The sequence below is a fragment of the Temnothorax americanus genome, unplaced genomic scaffold (assembly GCF_048541705.1).
Source record: "Temnothorax americanus isolate GAGA-0224 unplaced genomic scaffold, ASM4854170v1 Scaffold18, whole genome shotgun sequence".
In the NCBI taxonomy this organism is placed as follows: Eukaryota; Metazoa; Arthropoda; class Insecta; order Hymenoptera; family Formicidae; genus Temnothorax; species Temnothorax americanus.
Genome location: NW_027509318.1, coordinates 661,385 through 682,361, shown reverse-complemented (window position 1 = coordinate 682,361; position 20,977 = coordinate 661,385). Strand labels below are relative to the sequence as shown.

The 20,977-nt window shown below is 38.9% G+C and overlaps 2 protein-coding genes across 4 annotated transcripts in view; one reads left to right on the top strand and one right to left on the bottom strand.

Moving 5' to 3' along the window:
- Positions 1-112: 112 nt before the first annotated feature.
- LOC143896317 (uncharacterized) overlaps positions 113-20,977 on the bottom strand; it is a 70,974-nt gene continuing 50,109 nt past the window's right edge. For all 3 annotated transcript variants that reach the window (XM_077404104.1, XM_077404101.1, XM_077404102.1), the window contains exons 3-9: positions 8,409-8,471; positions 7,055-7,122; positions 6,710-6,824; positions 5,947-6,115; positions 5,702-5,844; positions 5,420-5,550; positions 113-5,331 (exon numbers count right to left, since the gene is read on the bottom strand). In XM_077404104.1, coding sequence (XP_077260230.1) covers positions 4,974-5,331; positions 5,420-5,550; positions 5,702-5,844; positions 5,947-6,115; positions 6,710-6,824; positions 7,055-7,122; positions 8,409-8,471 — 1,047 coding nt within the window. In that variant the 3' untranslated portion in view covers positions 113-4,973. The remainder of the gene's footprint in view (positions 5,332-5,419; positions 5,551-5,701; positions 5,845-5,946; positions 6,116-6,709; positions 6,825-7,054; positions 7,123-8,408; positions 8,472-20,977) is intronic.
- LOC143896318 (pancreatic lipase-related protein 2-like) lies at positions 8,478-18,381 on the top strand. Its single transcript, XM_077404105.1, has 6 exons — positions 8,478-8,977; positions 11,931-12,030; positions 12,367-12,515; positions 13,256-13,491; positions 13,708-13,951; positions 14,121-18,381. The coding sequence occupies exons 1-6, from the start codon at positions 8,923-8,925 to the stop codon at positions 14,357-14,359; spliced, it is 1,023 nt and encodes a 340-aa protein (XP_077260231.1). The 5' UTR covers positions 8,478-8,922; the 3' UTR covers positions 14,360-18,381.

Below are 20,977 nucleotides of genomic sequence, written 5' to 3'. Positions count from 1 at the left end.
TATACACGGTATAACAATAACTCTCATGAGAGAAATGTATGCGCATTGCTCGCTGTGTAGAGTACATCGCGTTGTACTGGAAGAGGCAAAGAGATGAAAATAAGAAAAATAATTCTAGTTGGGCTAACATTCATCGTAACGTTTTATTTGATTTGTTGTATATCCATTATCGATTCTTACAGGTCGCAACACATCGCGTAATGTAATCTTTTAAGTTTCGTTTTTTTTCCCTTACTTCGTCTGTTTAGTCTTTGAACAAAACTACTAAAAATAGACTCGATAAAATCAACCGCTCAAGCCTCTTTTTTATATCTCTCGTCTTATTTGTCAAGCGCGAGTCAATGAGATCCGAGATGCAGTCAAGGATATATTGTATACATTCGAGAAGAGAAAAGAGAGCATCGCCTCTTGAAAATTTCTAAGAAGCTCGCAGTATAGTAATAGATGAACCAAAAACGTACGCTACTCGTTCTCTAATTGTTAGCGCTTATTCGCTACGATATAAACGTTCCGTTACTAATATCGTTATCAGTTTGTCATTTCTCAACGCGCTTTTGAATATAATGAGTGTCGGTGCAAGCGTCAATCATGGAGCGTGAGAGATCGTCATGAAATTTTCTCTACGTTCGCGTCCAATGTCCTCGGCATATTCAACCATCGGACGATTTTGATTTTGTGCAACTCGCGCTCCTTGATTTCGCTTACAATTTTTGACATTTTGTTTTGTGGTTTCGAAGAAAGAATTGTTGTTGCAACGCAATGTAGGAAGAGAAACGAGATGATACCGCTAGTTCGAACGGAAGGCAATGTTCAGCTTCGTTTAATTCCGAATAAAGTAGAAATCCTCGGTGTTTTCTCTAAAAGATAAAATACGAAACGAAGTCGTTAAGCATTATGCTGAACTTACAAACGACAATTGGGCCTATTTGCAGGATAAGGCTTCGCCGTGTCAATGTCGGCCTAATTTAAACTGTCTACAAATTCTGCCTTATATAATAAAAAGTATAATAAAGTCGTCCTCGTTACGTTTAGCTGATATACGTATTTCATACTATCGCACAGATCAAACTTTCTTTTCGTCTTTTCTCTACACCTTTGTCCTCCTTAGCTCGAAGATTATTGCCAACGATTACATTATCTTCTCTTCTTCACATTTCTTTCTTTTTTCATTGTTAACCCTCAACTATAGCGATGAGATAAAATATAATTAGAACAGACATCCTCTCATTATAAATATACTGAAATACGCTATTTGTTTTTAACTTGCACTTTTTATAATTTTGAATCAAGTTCATAATTTTACGTACAACCATTATTTTTTACATCACCTGCACAAGATTGTGTTATATTATTTATTCAGATCCAAGTTGATTTCTTATATAATAATATGTACGTTCTTCAAATTCAATCATGGTATAGTTGAAAGTTTCTTCCGAAAATTAACAAATCACTTGTATCGAAGAGATTCGAGAGTCTTGCGCGAGGTACGTCCAACGAAATTTTCATTTTTCGTTTCCGCGTTTTTGTCCCAATAGAATCTCGTCGCGGACGTAGGCATTTCCTGTTAACATGACTTTGAGAAATTGAATCGTATCGATTTTGCTGCCACGAAGGTCGTACCTTAACATCGTCCGTAAATTCAACATTGCGTGTACGCGATGCGCTCAATAAAATTGACTTTACTGTGGCAGAAGACACCCTCGCGCTTTCCTATCGCACTCTCACATTCTAAACGCATGTTGATGCGCTTTGCACTCGCTGCGCAGTTCCCTCCGTTTTCGTCGGGATTCGTGAAAGTCTCGTGTTCGCATAAGCTGTAAGGAAAATGTCCTAAATTCTAAGCGTTTAATGATCTTTTACGATGACGATCCTCGAATACCTGTTTATGCCTCAGTTTAAAAAAATCTTTCTATCTTTCTATACAATTTAAGATATCGAGTTCCTTAAATATTTTCTCCAGATCCCTTTCTCATCAACATAGAGAATTTAAATCAATATAAAATTATAATTTTACAACTTGTTAATTTTTATGCTCATATATATATATCTTATTTCGATTTGATCCTACGCAGTGCTTATAAGTCGAGGATCCGCATCGTTCGTGAGCTTTATTTTGATTATTGAGTACGCCGTACGAGTCGGGCTCGTCACAGTTGGGATCGATGCAGCAAGTACAATAATTGACGGTTAACATTACACGCTAATTAGTAGCATTGTCGGATTAACCTCATTGTCGCTCGTGTGATTGTATTCGTTTAATTACTTTATTCCACCAGCACTCATTTACAGAGATGGCCGAAAATTGGATCGTCTTGGAGCGGCGCAATGCGGTTCAAACGAAAACGCATTTAATTAAAATCTACTAATTGCTACTGATATGTGCACGATCGCTTTTAGTATACAATATTGAAGATCCAATTCTTTTCGAATGCGACTGCATTCGTTTTTTCGGCAATACTGATTCCTACTTTCATTGCGTCTACCTGATGATTTCTAAATCGTTGAACCATACCATTTGATGAATTTCAAAGAATTAAATATTTTAAATGCAATTTTCTTTCGTATGACGTGTGACAAAAGCTTACGAGAATAAATTGTACTTTGTTCTACACTGTTGCATAATTTTAATTACACTCAATACCACAATTTGATGGGATACTAAAATTCAGGCAGATATGGTTCGCGTTTTACGATTCTATCGTATTTTTTTGTCGTAGCATATTAAAATACCGTCCAATGTTTGATTCTGTTTTATTTGTATTCAAACTGTGCATCGAGCTCGATTCCACAGAGCGAATTAACGAAAATAAGACAAGAAATGGCATTTGAGACTTTCTCACTCGTCCCGCTATTCTGACGTGATAGCTCGTAAAACAGCTCGCGGTTTCCGAAAGATTTCACTCTTGTCTGCGTTTTCTTTTGGTTACAAAAGAAGTATTGTCATTATTATTAAACCGTCATTACTATTGTCGGATCTACCTGTCGCAGGTAGGTTCTTGCGTCAGACTACTTTCCTACTCATTAATCTTTTTGATATCGAGATTTGTTAGTTTTGACGTATAGACTTTGTAAAAAAAATTGCTTTTGATTTTCGGCTGCTTACGGGAGTTTTGCAAGGCGATAGACAATCGAGATCAAGGGCAGAATCTAAAGTCGAAAAACTGTTTACATATCGCATATGTATGTATGTATGTATGTATGTGTGTGTGTGTGTGTGAATTTTTTGTAGGTGTGAATGTATGTGTGTCGACGACACAGGGGGTTTTTGTCGTTAAAGCTATCAACGCGTAATTCTCATTTAATTCTGCATCTTTAAAACACTGTATGAGGAACCTACTATACGCCATACAATATAGCGATTTCATTAATTAATTGCTTCATTCGTTTAATAGTTGCGTTAATAGTTGCTCATGAATTGTCGAGCGGGGAAAAAAGTCGAACCGAATATGTATAATCGATAACGGGAGTTTCTACGAGCCTATACGAATTCACGAACAGTAACGAGACACGCGCTGCGTTTCAAAAATTTTTGTTCTCTGCCTATATTTATAATATATAATATATATATATTATTTTTTATAAATTGTGTATATATTGTGTACTATATAAGACTCTATTTCGCTATGTTAGGTATACTATCGCGCATTTTAACAAATCGATCTTATTAGGCTACTCTCGTTCGCGGCTTGTACGACTTTGCACGCGGCACGAAAGTCCTTCACGTCCGCTTGTGAGTTCTTGCGGGTGTATTTACAATAACATATGATAGATGAGAGGAGTATTTAATACGGGAGAATGCAAAAGCGGAAAAAAATGCTTGCATTCTTTTTTGTTTTAGTTGCAAAATTCTGAGCTTTTGGAAGCTATAAATACGTGAATTTTTATATTGGACCTTCTTGGGATTCTAAAAATGAACCTTTTTTTACATACTAAAACATTAAAAGTATTATAAATTCATATAAATTTTTCTTACTAGGCTACTATAATAATAAAATAGATAAATTTCTTTTGTGTTTTGCAAGCATTTCGCCCCATGCAATTCTCTGCTAAGATGAAATGTTATAATATGATAGGGGTAAAAAGATTGAGAGTCGAGTGTTTTTTTTTTCTGACTAGGCGAGAACATGATGACTAGTTTAAATTGACTGGAGAAGTGGAATCGGCGATTAAATGTTGCAGCGAGGATGGTTATCGCGAGTGAATCAACTATGAATTGAGTTTTTGCGATGATCGATCGTATAATCAGTAGAGATCACGTTTGCGCATCGTTTTTATTAACTCTAAGGGGTTATCACTTCGGACTAAATAAAGATCTCATGGCAGATTTTGGCAGGATGACTCAAACAAGTTATAGAAGATGTTCTCGGAATAAATAAAATCGTGATGGTAAGGGTATAACGTTGAAATAATTCGCTTGGAATTTTAAAGATTGTAGCGCTATATTCGAGTTTTCCTATCGATAATAGTATTAGTCCGCGATAACTCGATATGACGGGTTACTAAGTTTGGCCGCTTCTAGAGTTTTTTCTTTTTTAGGTATTACTTCTTCTCATCGCCTTCTCGCAAACCTCTTTTAAGATGACGAGGACATCAGGACGAGTTACGGACTGTTGAAACGATTTCTTGGCGTTATAACTTTACTAAAGGAATAAAGGAACCGTACACATCTTGGATTTATTAACAAACGGAATCTCTACAATCGCGCCAAGTATTCGTTTCTTGGAGAACCGTTTTCGCGCTAGGCCATGTTTATTAGTCAATAGCTGGTTGTTGAAATTTTTTCAAGAGGCATCAGAGCGACTGTCACTTACGGTGCTCCATTTGTCCTCGTAATTATACAAACGTCCGTAACTCATCCTATATAAAATCCCATAAAAAACGCCAGCAGTCGTCGAGAACTTTTTAGGATATCTCTATCACGACGATCGATGTCTCGATATCTTTTTCGAGATTTCCATACGCTCAGTCAGACCTTACTTTTCGTCCCTCAAGAGAGGGGCCTCCTCGGCTTCCTTTCGCCGTGCTTTTGCTTCTTTCTTCGCTCTCTTCTTCTCTTCTTTCGCCAGCTTCTTCGCCTCCTTTTGCCTAGTCTTTTCTGCCTTCTCTTCCTCCTTCTGGCGCGCCTTCTCCGCTTTTTCCCGCTCCTTCTCTCGTTCTTTCTCCTTTTTCGACTTCTGCACTTCCTGAACCACTGTCATCTTCGGCGCTGCCGCTGGTCGTTTAGGCGCGGCGCGGCCGCATGACGATGCCGACGATGTCGACGTTGTAACGGCAGATGTGCCTCTTGGACTCGGCGATGTTTCCAGCTGCGTCACGATCTTTTGAGCACATCTGCAAATGCGTCAACATCACGAATCCGTCCTTTGACAAATATCTCGGCCGACTGCTAATTAAAATTGCCAATCGTAAAGATGATTACCTGATTCTGGTAGAGGCTTTGCCAGCACGATAGTCCCTCTGGAACTCTTTGATTGGTGGCAATCGGCGTTCTCGATTCTCTCGCATAATCTCCTCCTCTTCAGTGACTTGTAAAACCGGATCTTGATACTCCTATAAATTTTGATGGATAATGTATACCACTGACTTATACATTGAAAAATTTATTAAAAAAAAAAAATTAACGGAATTAAAAAGCCACAACTTTAGATAAAAATATGAAGAGTAAGAGTTTACATCGAATATTATATGATCAACTGTTAACCTGAATTCGCATTTTCATCGATTGCGTTTGGGAACGTCTGAGAGTGACGCCTGTGGGCTGCCGTACCCTCGTCGGTTTACCGAGAGAGGAACTTCCGGTGCTATTCGCGGACGAAGAAGTTGCCGAAGAGACGGAAGACACTCCTACATAAGTGAATTCAAATTCGAAATTTTGTACTGTATTCAACATCCCTTTCACAGTAGATTGTATAAAACTAGCAATTTGCGAAGCTTAATATTACGCACCAGAAATGGAGGACGAACCGCTGGCCATCGAGTATAAAGAAGCAGAGGCTGGTACGCTTCCGGTTCCCCATCTGCCACCAGGTCCGGACACGCCGGCTGTAACGCCTGTGCCCATGTTGTACTCTGACGCGCTTTGAGGGAGTACCCAAGATTTACCCGACATCGAATACTACAAGCCAAAACAATCTCACAGTGCATAATCGATTCGTATTTCTCCAAGCGAAATACATCTGGAATGGTTATAATAAAACATTGTTGCCAGAATAAAAAAAAAAAATTGGCTAAATTATGATATATCGGCATGAAAAATTATTTAAATTGTATTTTTGCGTGCACAATTTACTTTCTATTTAATGGATAATTAATGGATTATTGAGCACATTTGACGATTAATTACGTGAAGGATGGAGCGCGTACTACGAGTGGCATTTGAAAAAGAACGTAGCACGAGATATTTTTAGCGATTTCGATTAGTGGAGATCTGCCTTTAAATACGAAGCATTCTGTTGTACAAATTGGTCGTATCGGCGGCTTTGAGAATCCGCTCCAATTAACAGCGATTCCGTCGCTATCATGTCAGTAGGCATGAAATTGATTTGTACGCGAAACGCGCCGTTATAGCAAGATGGGAAGAGAACGTGTAAAATTAAATTTATACGAGAATTTTTAAAGCAGAAATAAAGTAAACGAGGGAAGAGCAATTAGCGCGTGAACCCGAAAATGAGAAAGTCGTCTGAGGTAAAACGGTAATATCGTCACTTACATCACGCGGAATGAGAGTCTGCTTCAGCCGTAGAATCTTCGCTCTGCATATAACGCATCTCAACGGCAAAAGCCTCTGAGACACCGCCATTTGTATAGTCTTGACGAAGCAGCGTCTGCAAAACGGTGGAGATGAATGTGATGTTAACGTAACGAACATCCAAGACATCGTAATTAAAGGAACAGTTCTTTTAACGTATATAAAATATATGGCGCCGCAGCGCCGACGTGAAAAATAATTACTGCTTATATTTAGAGCTCCCGCGTAATAGGAAGAAAGTACAAAGCGCATTTAAAATGAAGATTAATGTGGAAATCTGCGTTTACTTTAAACTCGTTCGCTCACCTGCAAACCACTCGATGTCCACATGGTGCGGTTTGCATCGTCGCTCTCGCATTCACACATATGACGCACTGAAAAAAAATAATGCGTATTCGTTGGATATACATGTAACAATATCAAACGTATTTTTACTGGCAATCGCGGCGTTATGTATAATACTGGCTGTCGACGGATTGGGAAAAAGTCGAAGAAGAGTAAAAAAAAAAAAAAGAGAGCAGCCGCTTTTATTCACGTTCATCACGGAGCGTGCTTTTATTTTGTTTGCCGAGTTTTTACGCGTTTGCCGATATAATGTCATTAAATCCCAGGACGCACGATGTAACACCTCATTGTTTAACGAGGATCGAGACGGACGCGATTGGCTGCCATAATCGACGTAACGTAATTAAGCGTCACTTTAATCGAAATATTAATAGCTCGAGTCGGGAGGATGGGCGAACACGTCAGGAATCGAAGGGTTGCAACCGCCACTTTGTCGTCGTTAATCGACTTTTGCGACCGATTGGACGGCCAATTCGTTCGGAAATTGCGACTTTTCCGGACGGCTGGCTATATTTTACGCGATACAAGTGCTCTGTTATCGTCATTTTCTTCGTCGTACAGCCTAATGGCCCAATCTAGCGTAACGCAATGCAACGAACCGAGAAGATATACAGCATCTCTATTCAGGACCATATCATGTTTACACCCTAATATAGACTATAGTACATTCTGTCAAAAATTTAGTAATCTATTTTAAAAATAAAACGCGTATTTTTAAAAATATACCTTATTTTTATATTCGTTATTTGCATGGCATGGCAAATGGATTACTATGAAAGTCTCAGCGAAAAGAATGGCTTCAATTTAATGTACATACAATTTAATTTACACGCGTTATGCGCAAATGTAATTTCCATTAAGCTTCTTTTTATTGACTAACTTCGATTTATGCCTACATAGGTGCGGTGTAGTTACCAAAAAGGTGTGTGTTTTATTTCGTATCTATATTAATATTTGAAAAGAAATTTCATTTATTTACTAATAATAGAAAACGTATGTCAATAATATTAGGAGTTAGATTTAATTATCTATCGCGCGAGCAGTTTAAATCTTAGAGAATCTTAAAGAGTAGAGCGCGTAGGATCAACGGAAAGAAACAGTTACTACTTATATCACTCGATGCCATGCCGATTCAAGCGGAAAGAGTTAGTTTTTTTCATAATTATATCCACGACAATCTCGAATAATGTCTAGAAAGGAAATTTCACCATTCGATTTCATTGTGCCATTTCAGAACGGTCGATTAAGCGTTTTATAATGCTTAAAAATATTGCTCTAAGAAAATCTGCTTCTTGCTTTCGATAAGGCTTCTTACCTCATCTTCCTGCGAAGATGCTAACTCTGGTTCGTTCTCCTCTAGTTTCGTCAGTAACTTGTCCTGGAAAAAAAAAAGAAAGAATAAATATTTTCTTATCAAGATATCACGACAAAGATTTAATTTTCTTCATGAAGAAAGTTTTGTTACACAATGTTTGGATGATGGAAAATCATTTACCTCTAAATGAGGACAATGTTCTCGTACAAATAAAAAATGTACTCCTTATTCTCGATTCAACCACGTATACAATTTTAACACCGGAAGTGAAACAATTAAATCAATTTCATAATATCAATTTGTGCCTAGCATGTTACTGTATATCATTGCCACCAGTCAGCTTTACAAAAACAAAAAAGTAGATCGTTATGCTCACGGGAGATGATGGTACGGGAGCACTACAAAACGATCAGCTGCTGCTGAGTCCCACCAGTTTCCTCTCGAATCTGGTGTAAGACGATACTGCAAAAGGCTTCAGTGTAGCGCGCCATTTGAAACTTTCGGGTGCTCGACAATGCTCCCATCGCTTCTCGTGCCTATGCTCTGTCATTTGTATATTGTTCGAAGAGGTAAATTGCGACCAGTGCTAAATTACTCGATATTCCTTCTAATTTCCGCGAGTGCCGGTTATTTTCATCAAGTGCGTTGTAACACAAATCGTGCACATTAATATATCAATACTGCGTATAATAATTATATTTAACGATCCTGTGTGTGCATTAATAATTTGTCGTACAATTAATATATATTTGTTATACATTTATATATAATTTATAGTAATTATCAAAACGTGTAATTAACTCCGTTAGAAGAAGTTAGAAGAGTAATAGTCAAATGTAAGGAACAGTGTTTGTATATATGTTTAACGTTGTAGAAAAATTATTAACCACCAACACTGAATCAAAACTAGATCGTGCAATTACTCGCGTGAATTTTTCATCTATAAAGCGCTCGTGATCGCGTTAAGTGCAATTCCGTTTCATTAATAATAAGCGATGTCATGTACGCCGGTGTGATTTATACTAACGATATACTAACGAGTAATAAAAGTGTTACAAATATAACTCGACTCCGTTGGCAATTAGCGAAGATGGATGATTCGTTAAACGAGAAACAAATTTGGCAAACATGCCGGCTCAAAGCGTAATGCATGGCATAGGAGCATTTGTTTTCGTATAACATGTCCAATTGCGTAAACGAATAATCGATTACGTTAAACATTTTCGACGCCATTCTCGCTCTTGTATACACGTATCCCATCTCAATTAAGACGTACGTAGATCTTTGTTGTTTTTAATTGTAAGTAGCCGGCATGACCGGTATACACATATGTGGTATGGTGTGCATCTCATCCAACCGGAACATGTGGATCCGCTCGAGAAATGAGAAATTCCCCGATATCATTTGAAATCAGGTAATCAGGACGCGTAACGCATTCTGCACGGAAAATACATTCACGCGTTTAACTATGCGGTACGATAAATTCCTGATACGGCGACACGGCAAGTAGCGTGCTTTTTTTGAGATAAAAGTCGAGCTTTCCACAGCGGAATTAAAGTGCGCCCTTTTTTCCACTACCGCGAGTCGTCCGGTGTAACTAGCGCGTGAATTGGGGACGCACATTGCTTTCACATTAAAGGTCGTCGTTGATGACTAGATTTGATGACCCCTTGAACTTAATAGCAATTTAATGCAACGCACTACGAGATTTTGTTCGTGAAGGAGTAAACAAGATAATTGTATGAATTATATACGACATTTTGAAACGTCTTTCTCTCTTTTGTGATTGCGTTATAAAATATTATATTCTTAGTTTGGCGGCGATCCCGCAAACGTTCCCAGTGCAGTGTTCGAAGAATCGCGCCGCGAAAATTACATTCTCGATGCAGTGTCATCAAACTGGCGCAAATTGCGGAAGCGTGTTACTGCATGGTAATGCTGATCATATCAATAATAAAAAGGCGAACTTTTTCCATAACGGTTGTGCACAAGGCGATGACCGACATTGCAAAAGACCAATCTCTTTAGATTATCCCGTTCACTCCTTTCGCCCGCTATAACGGTTTGTCGGAAAAGATAACGTTTCTTCGCGATCGCAAAAGTTTCTTCCACATCGCCGATCCGGCGGTATCGTTAATCCACGCTGATATAGCCGTTGGCCACGATTGTTTCCGCGGTGGAATGCCTCGAGGCGTGAAAAAGCGTCATGAATATCATGACGAAAGTGTAAACGGCGACCTATTTCTCGAGAGACTACTTGAAAATGCGTTTAATTATCCCGTTGCGCAATTGTGAAATAAATCCCCGAGCTTCGAGTCGTAAATTATATTAGAGGCTTTCACTAATTGTAAAAATTGTTTCTTCTGCCTTTATCGTTTTAGCGCGGCGACAAGTATCGCGAGTTAAAATTCTGGATTCGACATCCGCTGTCGAGTGGTAACGATGCTTCTATCAAACATTTTCTATTTTTCGACAATATAAATACTCGAAAAATGTTTTTGCGTAAAATAATTAAAATTATTGCTCAATGCGAATTTTTCGTATAAAAACTATTCATTTTCGACGCGACGAGTGTGAGGTGTAAGGGATTGCGAGGTGCAACCGAGTGAGCAAACTCAACAGCCACTTAACGCTTTCCGTCGTGCGAGCTTAATTACGACGGAACACGGCATCACGTGTATTGCCGAAGTAGAAAGAACGGCGAATTATTTCTGTGTTTTTCTTGGCGTCGCGTCGATACACGTTATCAAACAAGATATAGATACGAGATAATTTGACATGTTCGTTTTTGAATCTATATACCTTACGTGGAATAGCACCCATTACCTGACTCATTTGAACACAACAGTTCAATCGGAATTCAATCAGAAACGTTCTAGATTATTAAAACGTTAAACGGTTGAAAAAGACGATAATCTCCTTGGAATCACGAGATAAAAAAAGATACTTTAAATGGATCGAACTCAAAGGTGTCGGAAATTAACGTTGTAGCTTGGAAAAATTATTTACCTTTCAGAATTTAGATAAGTACAAGTTCTTTCGCGTGTTCACGAAATCGAGCAATGTTCCTGCGTGGACGTGTTCCGCGTCGAAACCTTTTGCGCGACGAGGGGAACTAAAAGGTTTCTTCGTTAGGGTATCGCGCACCGTCGATCTCCGTCGGCTGTACGACACGCGACATGACGTGACCATCGTCAGGTTCAATGACGACGACCGCGGCGATTGGTCGAGGCCGACCGTCACCGTTGGTATTATGCACAATTTAACGGAAGACGGAACGCGTAGAGGATTGAACCAATACACGGCTATTCGAAATACGTTACGTACCAATCACGGTATCTATCAAATAGATTCTTGAACCTGGCTGAGGTCGATTGAGGAACAAATTAATTCCAAGTAGTCGTTTGCGTTTTACAATTCTTTAATTAAAGATCTCATATATTATATCTTATACCATCGGAAAATTGAAATTGATTAGCTCCGATTTCTGTTAAAGGTATTATCTCTTCACTTTTGTTACAGGAGATACTATATTGCATCTGACTCTGCTTCCTACCGGTACGTGCTTCTATTGCTGCCCTATCCGATTGAATCAGGACGTCCAATTTCTATTGTATACCAGGTACGCGTTGTTCATGAATCAGAATCACCGTCACGCAATAATGTACAGCAAACGCTTCGGTAGAACATAATTTTCCTACCTTAATATTGTAAATATTGAGGATATTAAGCGGAAATTAATAATAATTAACCGGAAATTTTGTTAATCTGCTAGCTCGTCAGAAAGATGTAAGCTATTTGAGTGAATAGACCAGTTAATTAATCATGAACTAAGAATTCGAAAATTAGTTTTCCGATAGTCCGTAAATCAACGAGTCTATCATCGATCATGTTAAATTTCACAAATTTTGCTCATCATAGCGACATTTTTCTTGCGTTTCGCATTAATCCACGACAGGCGGAATCCAACGTATCCAAATGTACTGGATTTTAATGATGCCACAACGTTGCAGAAGAGTAATTTCAACTTTAAACACCCGACTATCATGTACATTCACGGATACAGCGATAGTAGTTCAGGAAAAGGTCCTATTTCTGTACGAAATGGTACGTACTTTATAAATATCCAAAAGCGATAAGCACCATATCGTTAAATGCATAGAGAAATAGCGATTTGTCAAATTTGACAGTACTTCGCGAAAAAAGTTTCAAAAATCTCTGAAAAGTTTTTGAAAATGAAATTTTATCTTATTTCGATGATAACAAATGTATGATACATTTCCAGCTTTTTGGTAGGCGCGTAATACCACAGCGATGTATCGCTCTGAATGCCAAAACAGCTCCTTAAAAGTCGTCGCGATACCTTCGTTTTCCTTTCCGCTCGTAAAGTTCGGGGTGAGCGAGTAGGCTAGATCCATTAGTAACTACATGATCTACGGGATCTATCTTGCTAAACCTCAAGAGGTACTGTCAGGATGACAAATAGTGAACACCATAACTTGGCACAATAAATTGCGAAGTTTTCTACTATTCAGCGCACGAATTGATCCAATTTAACTTTCAACGGCCCCAAAGGAGCCGCCTTTGTTTATTTGTTTGTTTAAGAAAGAAAAATTCTGCTTCCTGCTTGATGATTTTCCTACAAACGCGGTTTACATTGTCGAGTCATCAAGTGAAGTGATTGAACAATAATATTTTCTTGTATTTCTTTTACCATGCGTACGAAGACTTTAGTACTATAAAAAGTTTTTGTTTCTATAATTGAATAATTTGAATAATTAAAAGTTCAATATATATACGTCATAATTATTTATTTTAAGAATCCAATTGTATACTCTTTGTTTCAGCTTATCTCCGTCGTGGGCACTATAACGTGATATTGATAAACTGGCCTAAATTGGCGGTCTTACCATGGTACATATCGGCAGTGAAAAATACCAAAGTCGTCGGACCTTACTTAGCACACATGATAAGTTGGCTCGACGCACAAAAAGCTGTCTCTTTATCCAAACTTCATGTGATCGGGTTTAGCTTGGGCGCGGAAGTTGCTGGTTTTATGGGGAAGGCTCTGGCACCTCGAAAGGTTAGATACTGTAGGATCTGTTAATAACGATCACCAGAGAGAGAGAGAGAGAGAGGGGGGGGAGTTACACCGCATTGCACGTTCACTTGACTAATCGAAGGCCGCATTATCGGAACTGCATTAGTGCCAAAAGTTTCAATCGAGGCGCGATATCGATAAACGCGACTGACAAACTATATGTTAGATATGTGTGTACGTTGAGAAACGCGTTTTTAGATAGGTAGAATCACCGGATTGGACCCGGCTTATCCGTTATACATGAATACCGGGGAGGACGGTCACTTGACATGGGCTGACGCTGTCTTCGTCGATGTCATTCATACTGACGGCGGCAATTTTGGATTCCCTCAACCACTTGGTCACGTCGATTTTTACCCGAACGGCGGCGGGAGACGACAGCCCGGCTGCGATTTGAAGAGCATTGTTCGCATGGGCTTCAGGAGAATCATAAATCAATATAGTGAGTGACTCGTTACGATGTCGAGCCGTGCGCTCTTCCCGCTGTCAAGATTTTTCTTTCTCGTAATACTTAATTCTCTCTTTCAATATCGTTTAAAGCATAGTCTAAGTCTAAGTTTAAGTCTATATTCTCGTCAAAAGTTTCGTTAACGTTTCGCTTGTCTATTTAGTTACCTGTGGACACAATCGAGCATGGCGTTATTACGCGGAATCAGTGGAGAACCCCTACGGATTCCCCGCGAGTCGATGCCCAAGATGGCGACCCGGGATTCTAGCGAGCTGCGTATGGAAACCTGAGGCTTACATGGGTTTCGCAGCCGATTCCAAGTATCGGGGAAAATTTTACTTGAGCACGAACTCACGATCACCGTATGCCAGGAATTTGACAGATCGTAAACTTAGCATATGAGAATCATGCGATAATCTTAATTTGGATGAACCAGATTAAGAAACGGAACGATTTTTTATGTTGATTACTCCCACCAGGATAATTATCTTGGATGAAGCTTGGGAGAATAAAAAAGATATTTCTTGTACTTCTTATACGATGTGTTTGCGGGAAAGTTTGTATTCCTGTCGTTCTCTTTAGTATTCTCTATAAACGATTCGCGGCTTCAATTAGTTGCACTTTTTCTTTATATAGAGGATTATTAAAGCGAGGACGGGAATATTTTTTTCCTAGAATAACAAACAAGATTCGTGATGGAACGAGGTTTGGTGTAGCAGCGACATCGAAAAGCTTGATTCGAATTGATAAGTTGAAAGGAAACAACTTGTTCCGACTGTTTTAATGCCAAGTATTACGATCTCGTGCCAGATAACAGCGCATTGTTTACAACATTTATCATTCTAACTTTAAATGTCGATGATATACGAGTAATAGTCACATAACATGATTATATAGTTATACGTCCATACAGGTAAAATACGTGACTGAAACTTTACAATAGCAAAACGTAACTCGAAGAATACTTTTATACGTGATAAATGATATTAAAAATAAATCTGGATTTTTAAGACTATACATAAGAATATACAGAATTTAACAATTTGACTTGTAAATATTGTATTTTCCGTTTATTTTTAATGAACGTGAACAGTTAGTGTAAACTCCAGTGTATGCAGTGTCACTCACTTGAATGAATATGTTAATTAACTGTATTAAAATGTCATCTATCTTTTAAGAGCAATGATTTTATGTATTTATGTAAAAGGTATAAGAAGCATAAAGCAGAAATAAGAACGCTAATAATCGAGGGAGCAACTCGTAATTTTCATGTTATTTTCGATGCGCCCTGCCTTCAAGATATGTAAATTTCAAGGCCAGGGAATTTTATTATTTTCCATCTGGGGTAATCGATGGAAACTTCTGGAACCATATGCCCTTCGAACGACGGGGAACATGTGCTCATATTAAAAATTACAAGTGACAGCTTGAGGGAATACAAATGAAGAACTAGGTGCATATTGGAAGTTATAAATATTTAAAAGAACCGAACGAATCGCTTCGCACTGCTTTTATTCTGCACCATTTTACGTGCAATGCGAATTGTAAAACGTTGCAATCCTTTTCGCCCACTTCCTTGAGGTTTTGAAAATTATTTATGACTAAATTATATATTGTGTTTGTTATATATTGTGTTTAAAAATTCCTTTTATCTCTTACAAAGTCCATAGTCCGTCCGCTAAAAAAAGTACGGTTCCGCGAAACTCGTCCAACTTCGTGGAACTTGCTGGCCGAACTTAAGTTTCGAAACAGTCAAATTGCACGTCGCCAAGAAAATTCTGTCCGTCGTTTTCACGCTCATTAAACCCCAAGATAACTTTTTCCGTCTCTTTACAAAAGTAACTCGCGAGATGTCTCGCGGAAGATTTCTCAAATTAGTGAACGGACAAAGACAGCTCTTTATTAAATTCTCTTGGTATTATGATTGTAAGTTAATTCTTTCAAAGGTATAATTGCCAATGATTTGAAAAAAGTTAACTCTGTCCACAACAGGGAATGTGGAATACCGAAGTATCTACAACGAAACAACAACAAAAGTTAGACGAACTGTAGACAGAACAGTATAACATATTCAGTGGTCGGAATGCAATTTCAAGATCGATAGGATGATTTATGTACGGCAGAAACATTCCCTGACTCATCTGGAAGATAGCATCGTGACCTTTCACGATCGCGTACTTAACGTTAAACCGCATCGTTCGATTTCGGAATACATTTCGCAGAACGAACAATAAGCGAATGGAATCAAACGCGTGGCGTGGAAAACGAAAGAGTCGCCGTGTCGCGCATTCTTCTTGAAGCGAAGGAGAAGATTCTCTCTCTCAAGAGAGAGAGACATCGAGGAGAATTGACAGAATCGAAATACGGTAAGTCTTAGAATCACGAACGACATAGACTCCGTGGGATCTAGCCGGCGGTCAATCAACCCGACATGTATACTGAAAAATTCAGTACGGCAGGCAGGTCGATAAGAATCCAATGGCCAGGGTTATAGATGACCCTAGTCTTGAAAGACCACGTTACGTGGAAGGTGTAAGACGGCTTTCGCAGTCTACGCTTCAGCACGTTCGACCGTGTTCGGTGCTGGTTCCTCCCCTCTCTCTCTCTCTCTCTCTCTCTCTCTCTCTCTCTCTCTCTCTCTCTCTCTCTCTCGTATCGTTACCGGCTATATTCTCTCATGGTTATACATATACAGCGCGTGTCAGGTTTCTGCATTTCCTTTCATCCACTATCATCTAGAATTTTTCAGGTTATATAGAGAAGACTTTCTTCGACAGAATTAAATTCGGCGCTGTCTGCTTTCAAAAATTAAATATATACTTATTAATTTTATGATTTTGCATTGCTCTCTTTTCTCTATGACAATGACCGATAAATAAATATATTTCCATTTCGCGTCTTAAATATTTTTGCAGATTACTTAAGAATTTGTAAATTTGACTGTTTAATCAATAAAGCTCGGGATTTGTAATTTGTCAATATTTATGCGGAATTTTCTTTGTCAGTCAACGAAGAAATAGAACTGTCTCTCGCGGTTGTCGTCGTTCATACACTTCGCGAATCGATGAAACGAACCAACGTCGGCGGTTTCCGCGCTGATAAAATCGCTGCCCTGTATCGACCATTCGATCCTTGCATCGTTGGGAGCATTGTCCTCCGCGGAAATGAGAAACGAAACACGAAACGTACCACCGCCGCGGCCGCCGCTATCAACCCGGAGCGGCGCGGCGTCGTGGACGTCGTGGATATCGATCCTTCTTTGTTCTCGTTGTCGAACATGCTTAAACCCGGGCAATTCGCGTGTTGCACCCTATGACGGTTACATTATGTGTGCATATGAAGAAAAACTCGGACGAGTACTTTCTTTATACATACTCCGTCTCCACCATTCATACTTCTTTTCCATTCTTCGAATCATTTATCTTGAGTAGTAAAGTTGAGTAAAGTATACAGGATGTCCTAAAGCGGTAACCCTCATTCTTCTCAGCTTGTCTTGTAATATCAATCACTGAGATAATGACAGCTTTGGGAAGCAATAAATAAATTATTCCTTGTCTTGTATGGTTTTGTATTCCGCACCGATTTATTAATAAAACCATTAAAAAATCTTTGTAAAATACATGTTGATGATGTCAGTTAATTAGCATCATATAGATGTTCGCGTTTATATGTCTGAGAGTGTCGCCCAAGGCATTAGCGTCTCGTTAACGCCTCTTCACGAAGGACGTTAACTACGCCGACGCACACTTAATTGTTCTTTCTGCGTTCGTGGTCATTATGTTCATTATTACAAGCTCCGGGAGTACACTCGATATTATACATTCGTGACTCTGTTGCTGAAATTCGAAGGGTGCGCAAACTGTTCGTCCTCTTCTATTTTATCTTCCATTTAATTCATTTCATTTTGTTCTAATTCCGAGCTGTTCTATAATATAATGGAACCCGAATAATCAAATTGAATCTCTTTTTTCCAGACAGCCAGAAATGGCACCATAGATAAATGCAAACCTGCGTTCTCATCCACATTTAATGGGATGCTATTTGCAACGCGTCAAAATAGAGAGAACTTTCAAACGTAAAAATAAATTAGACTTCAAATTTTCAAAAATATCAAATTAGCGATATGAAACTGAATTTAAACTGCTCCATTTTTCGCTTTATTTTTAGAAATTAAAGTGCATCCGTAATTTAATTAATATGTATGATTGAATTTTGGGAAAGGGAGGATGAGAATTGAATAACCGAGATGCAGAAAATTATATATGTTATAGTCAAAGCCCGAAACGCGGGCATTCCTAGGATTGACTAGTCAATCCTGGGGAACGACCAAACGTCTTGGTCAAAGCCCGAAATAAGTTTTGCGTTTCGGCTTTTGACTAGTCAATCCTAGGAATAACTAATACGGCTGGTCAAAGTTAGAAACTAAGAAAAATCACTTTGGACTTTGACTAGTCAATCCTAGGTGTGGCTTAATTCGGACTTTGTGACTGTTAACAAATAAAATCAAGATTTTTTTTACTAAATTAAGTTCTTATTGTTAACATAATGTAGCTTTTTATTTACGTTGTAAAGCGAAATTATAAAGTACATGCATGGGGGGGGGGATGCAGAGGAGAAAAGCCTTCCTGTTCACGTGCGCTCACGCATGTAAGCCCCCTTGCACCTCTCCATGCATGTGCTTTATAATTTCGCTTTACAACTTAGCATGTACTTTAAGTTGTAAAGCGAGGTCAACGCTGCCTACCGGCGGGGTGGGTGCGGGGAAGGGGGGGGCCAAAAGTATAGAAGTTGTGATTTTCGTTAAAGCAGGGCATTTACACACGTGTGTATGCCCTGCTTTATAGAAGTTGTGATTTTCATTAAAGCAGGGCGCACACACACACACACACACACGTGTGTATGCCCTGCTTTAACAAAAATCATTAAACAGTTAAATCGTGCAAAATAACCAAGCATCTCGATTCAAGCAGTTAGGTCTCACGCTGGGAGTTTTTTTAGTTTAATTATGCGTGGGAAGCACACACACACACACACGGGGGGGTGCAAGGAGGGGCCTTCGGCCCCCCCTCCCCCGCACCCACCCCGCCGGTAGGCAGCGTTGACCTCGCTTTACAACTTAAAGTACATGCTAAGTTGTAAAGCGAAATTATAAAGCACATGCATGGAGGGGTGCAAGGGGGCTTACATGCGTGAGCGCACGTGAACAGGAAGGCTTTTCTCCCCTGCACTCCCCCCTCATGCATGTACTTTATAATTTCGCTTTACAACGTAAATAAAAAGCTACATTATGTTAACAATAAGAACTTAATTTAGTAAAAAAAATCTTGATTTTATTTGTTAACAGTCACACAGTCCGAAACCACACCTAGGATTAACTAGTCAAAGTCCGAAGTGATTTTTCTTTAGTTTCTAACTTTGACCAGCCGTATTAGTTATTCCTAGGATTGACTAGTCAAAGTCCAAAGTGATTTTTCTTAGTTTCTAACTTTGACCAGCCGTATTAGTTATTCCTAGGATTGACTAGTCAAAAGCCGAAACGCAAAACTTATTTCGGGCTTTGACCAAGACGCTTGGTCGTTCCCCAGAATTGACTAGTCAATCCTAGGAATGCCCGCGTTTCGGGCTTTGACTATAACATATATACCCTTCCGCTATTCAAGATTTAAAATTTTTTTTAACACGAACCTTCGCTCGCTGGAAAGCCTAATTTCAAATTTCTTGAAATCAATCTTTGTAATCCGATACGTTAATGCTATGTTAATTTATGCATCGCTTAAAATGTTTATATATCAAAGAGTCGAGTTAAAATTAATGGAGAGAATTTTTACGAAATACTATAATACATAATGGAGACGGATAGAGAAAGAGCCATTCAAAGAACTGACTTTCGAAATTGAATAACGCTCAACGCTCATGCAATCCGACGAAAGCGGAAGATTGCATCAACCTGTGTTTCTAACGTTCGCGCATTATGGTGATTCGTGCGATTCTTAATGATATTATCAACCCTTAATGTCGAACGCATAGAGGTCGACGACCCCCCCACCCCAAACTCTTGCGCGTTCATTATTTAACTTTGTACCACGAGCTCCTGATTTTAAACTGATATGCATGCGCTTTCTGAAATTGCATGCAACATAATTTATATCCCGAAGATTAATTATATGTACAGTAAAAAAAGGAAAGCGCGCTTTTCTTGGCAAATAAATTATATTAAAAAGTAACATTCTTTAAAGTGTTAAAAAATAACCGCGCAATTTGGATCGTTAGCTGGCCATAACCGTGGATCGAAAAGTTTGTTAGTTCGTCGAGCGACCGACGGCACCGACGGGAGGGGGAAGAGGGGTTAGCCGCTGCAGGGTGGTGAACAATGAGTCCCTGGAATCGCGTGGACGTGCACTTACGTGACTCGAAAGGGGAAGCAGATAGCAATGTAAAACTTTAGTCAGTCGACGGTCACTACCACAAAATACAACCCTGTCGGCTTGTTATTTTCTGCAAATCCAATTACGTTGTATCTAGGGAGAAAATTCTCTCCGTTTTTATAACTGTTGTACCTCGGATGCGTATGTGCCCATTTTTTAGATTAATATAAAAAAAATATCTCTGAGAGAAAAGTGCGTACAACGTAAAATTAAAGCATGTGTAATATAACAGTTGATTGGATTTTCTACAAAAAAGTTAAGCATTCATGTTCAAATTCATGCTGAAATCTAAAGATGTTTAACTCGATAATCCTTATATTTTATACAAAATTATAAAAATTATAAGAACTGTTGAACGATATTCCACTGCTTCAACGGCGTTTGTTTCAATTCAAACATAAGTGGATAAGGAAACTCGACACTGTCGCGACTAGCGTGTAAACAATATCGAAAATAAAGAAGAACGTGATATCTGACGCCGATAATCTCGAGTGACCGGTATACATCGATTTTCTTTTCCTTGTCCTTCGCCTATCCTTCGCTATCGTCGTTGTCACGACGGCCGCGGCGATAAACGAATACAGCGAATAAGGTC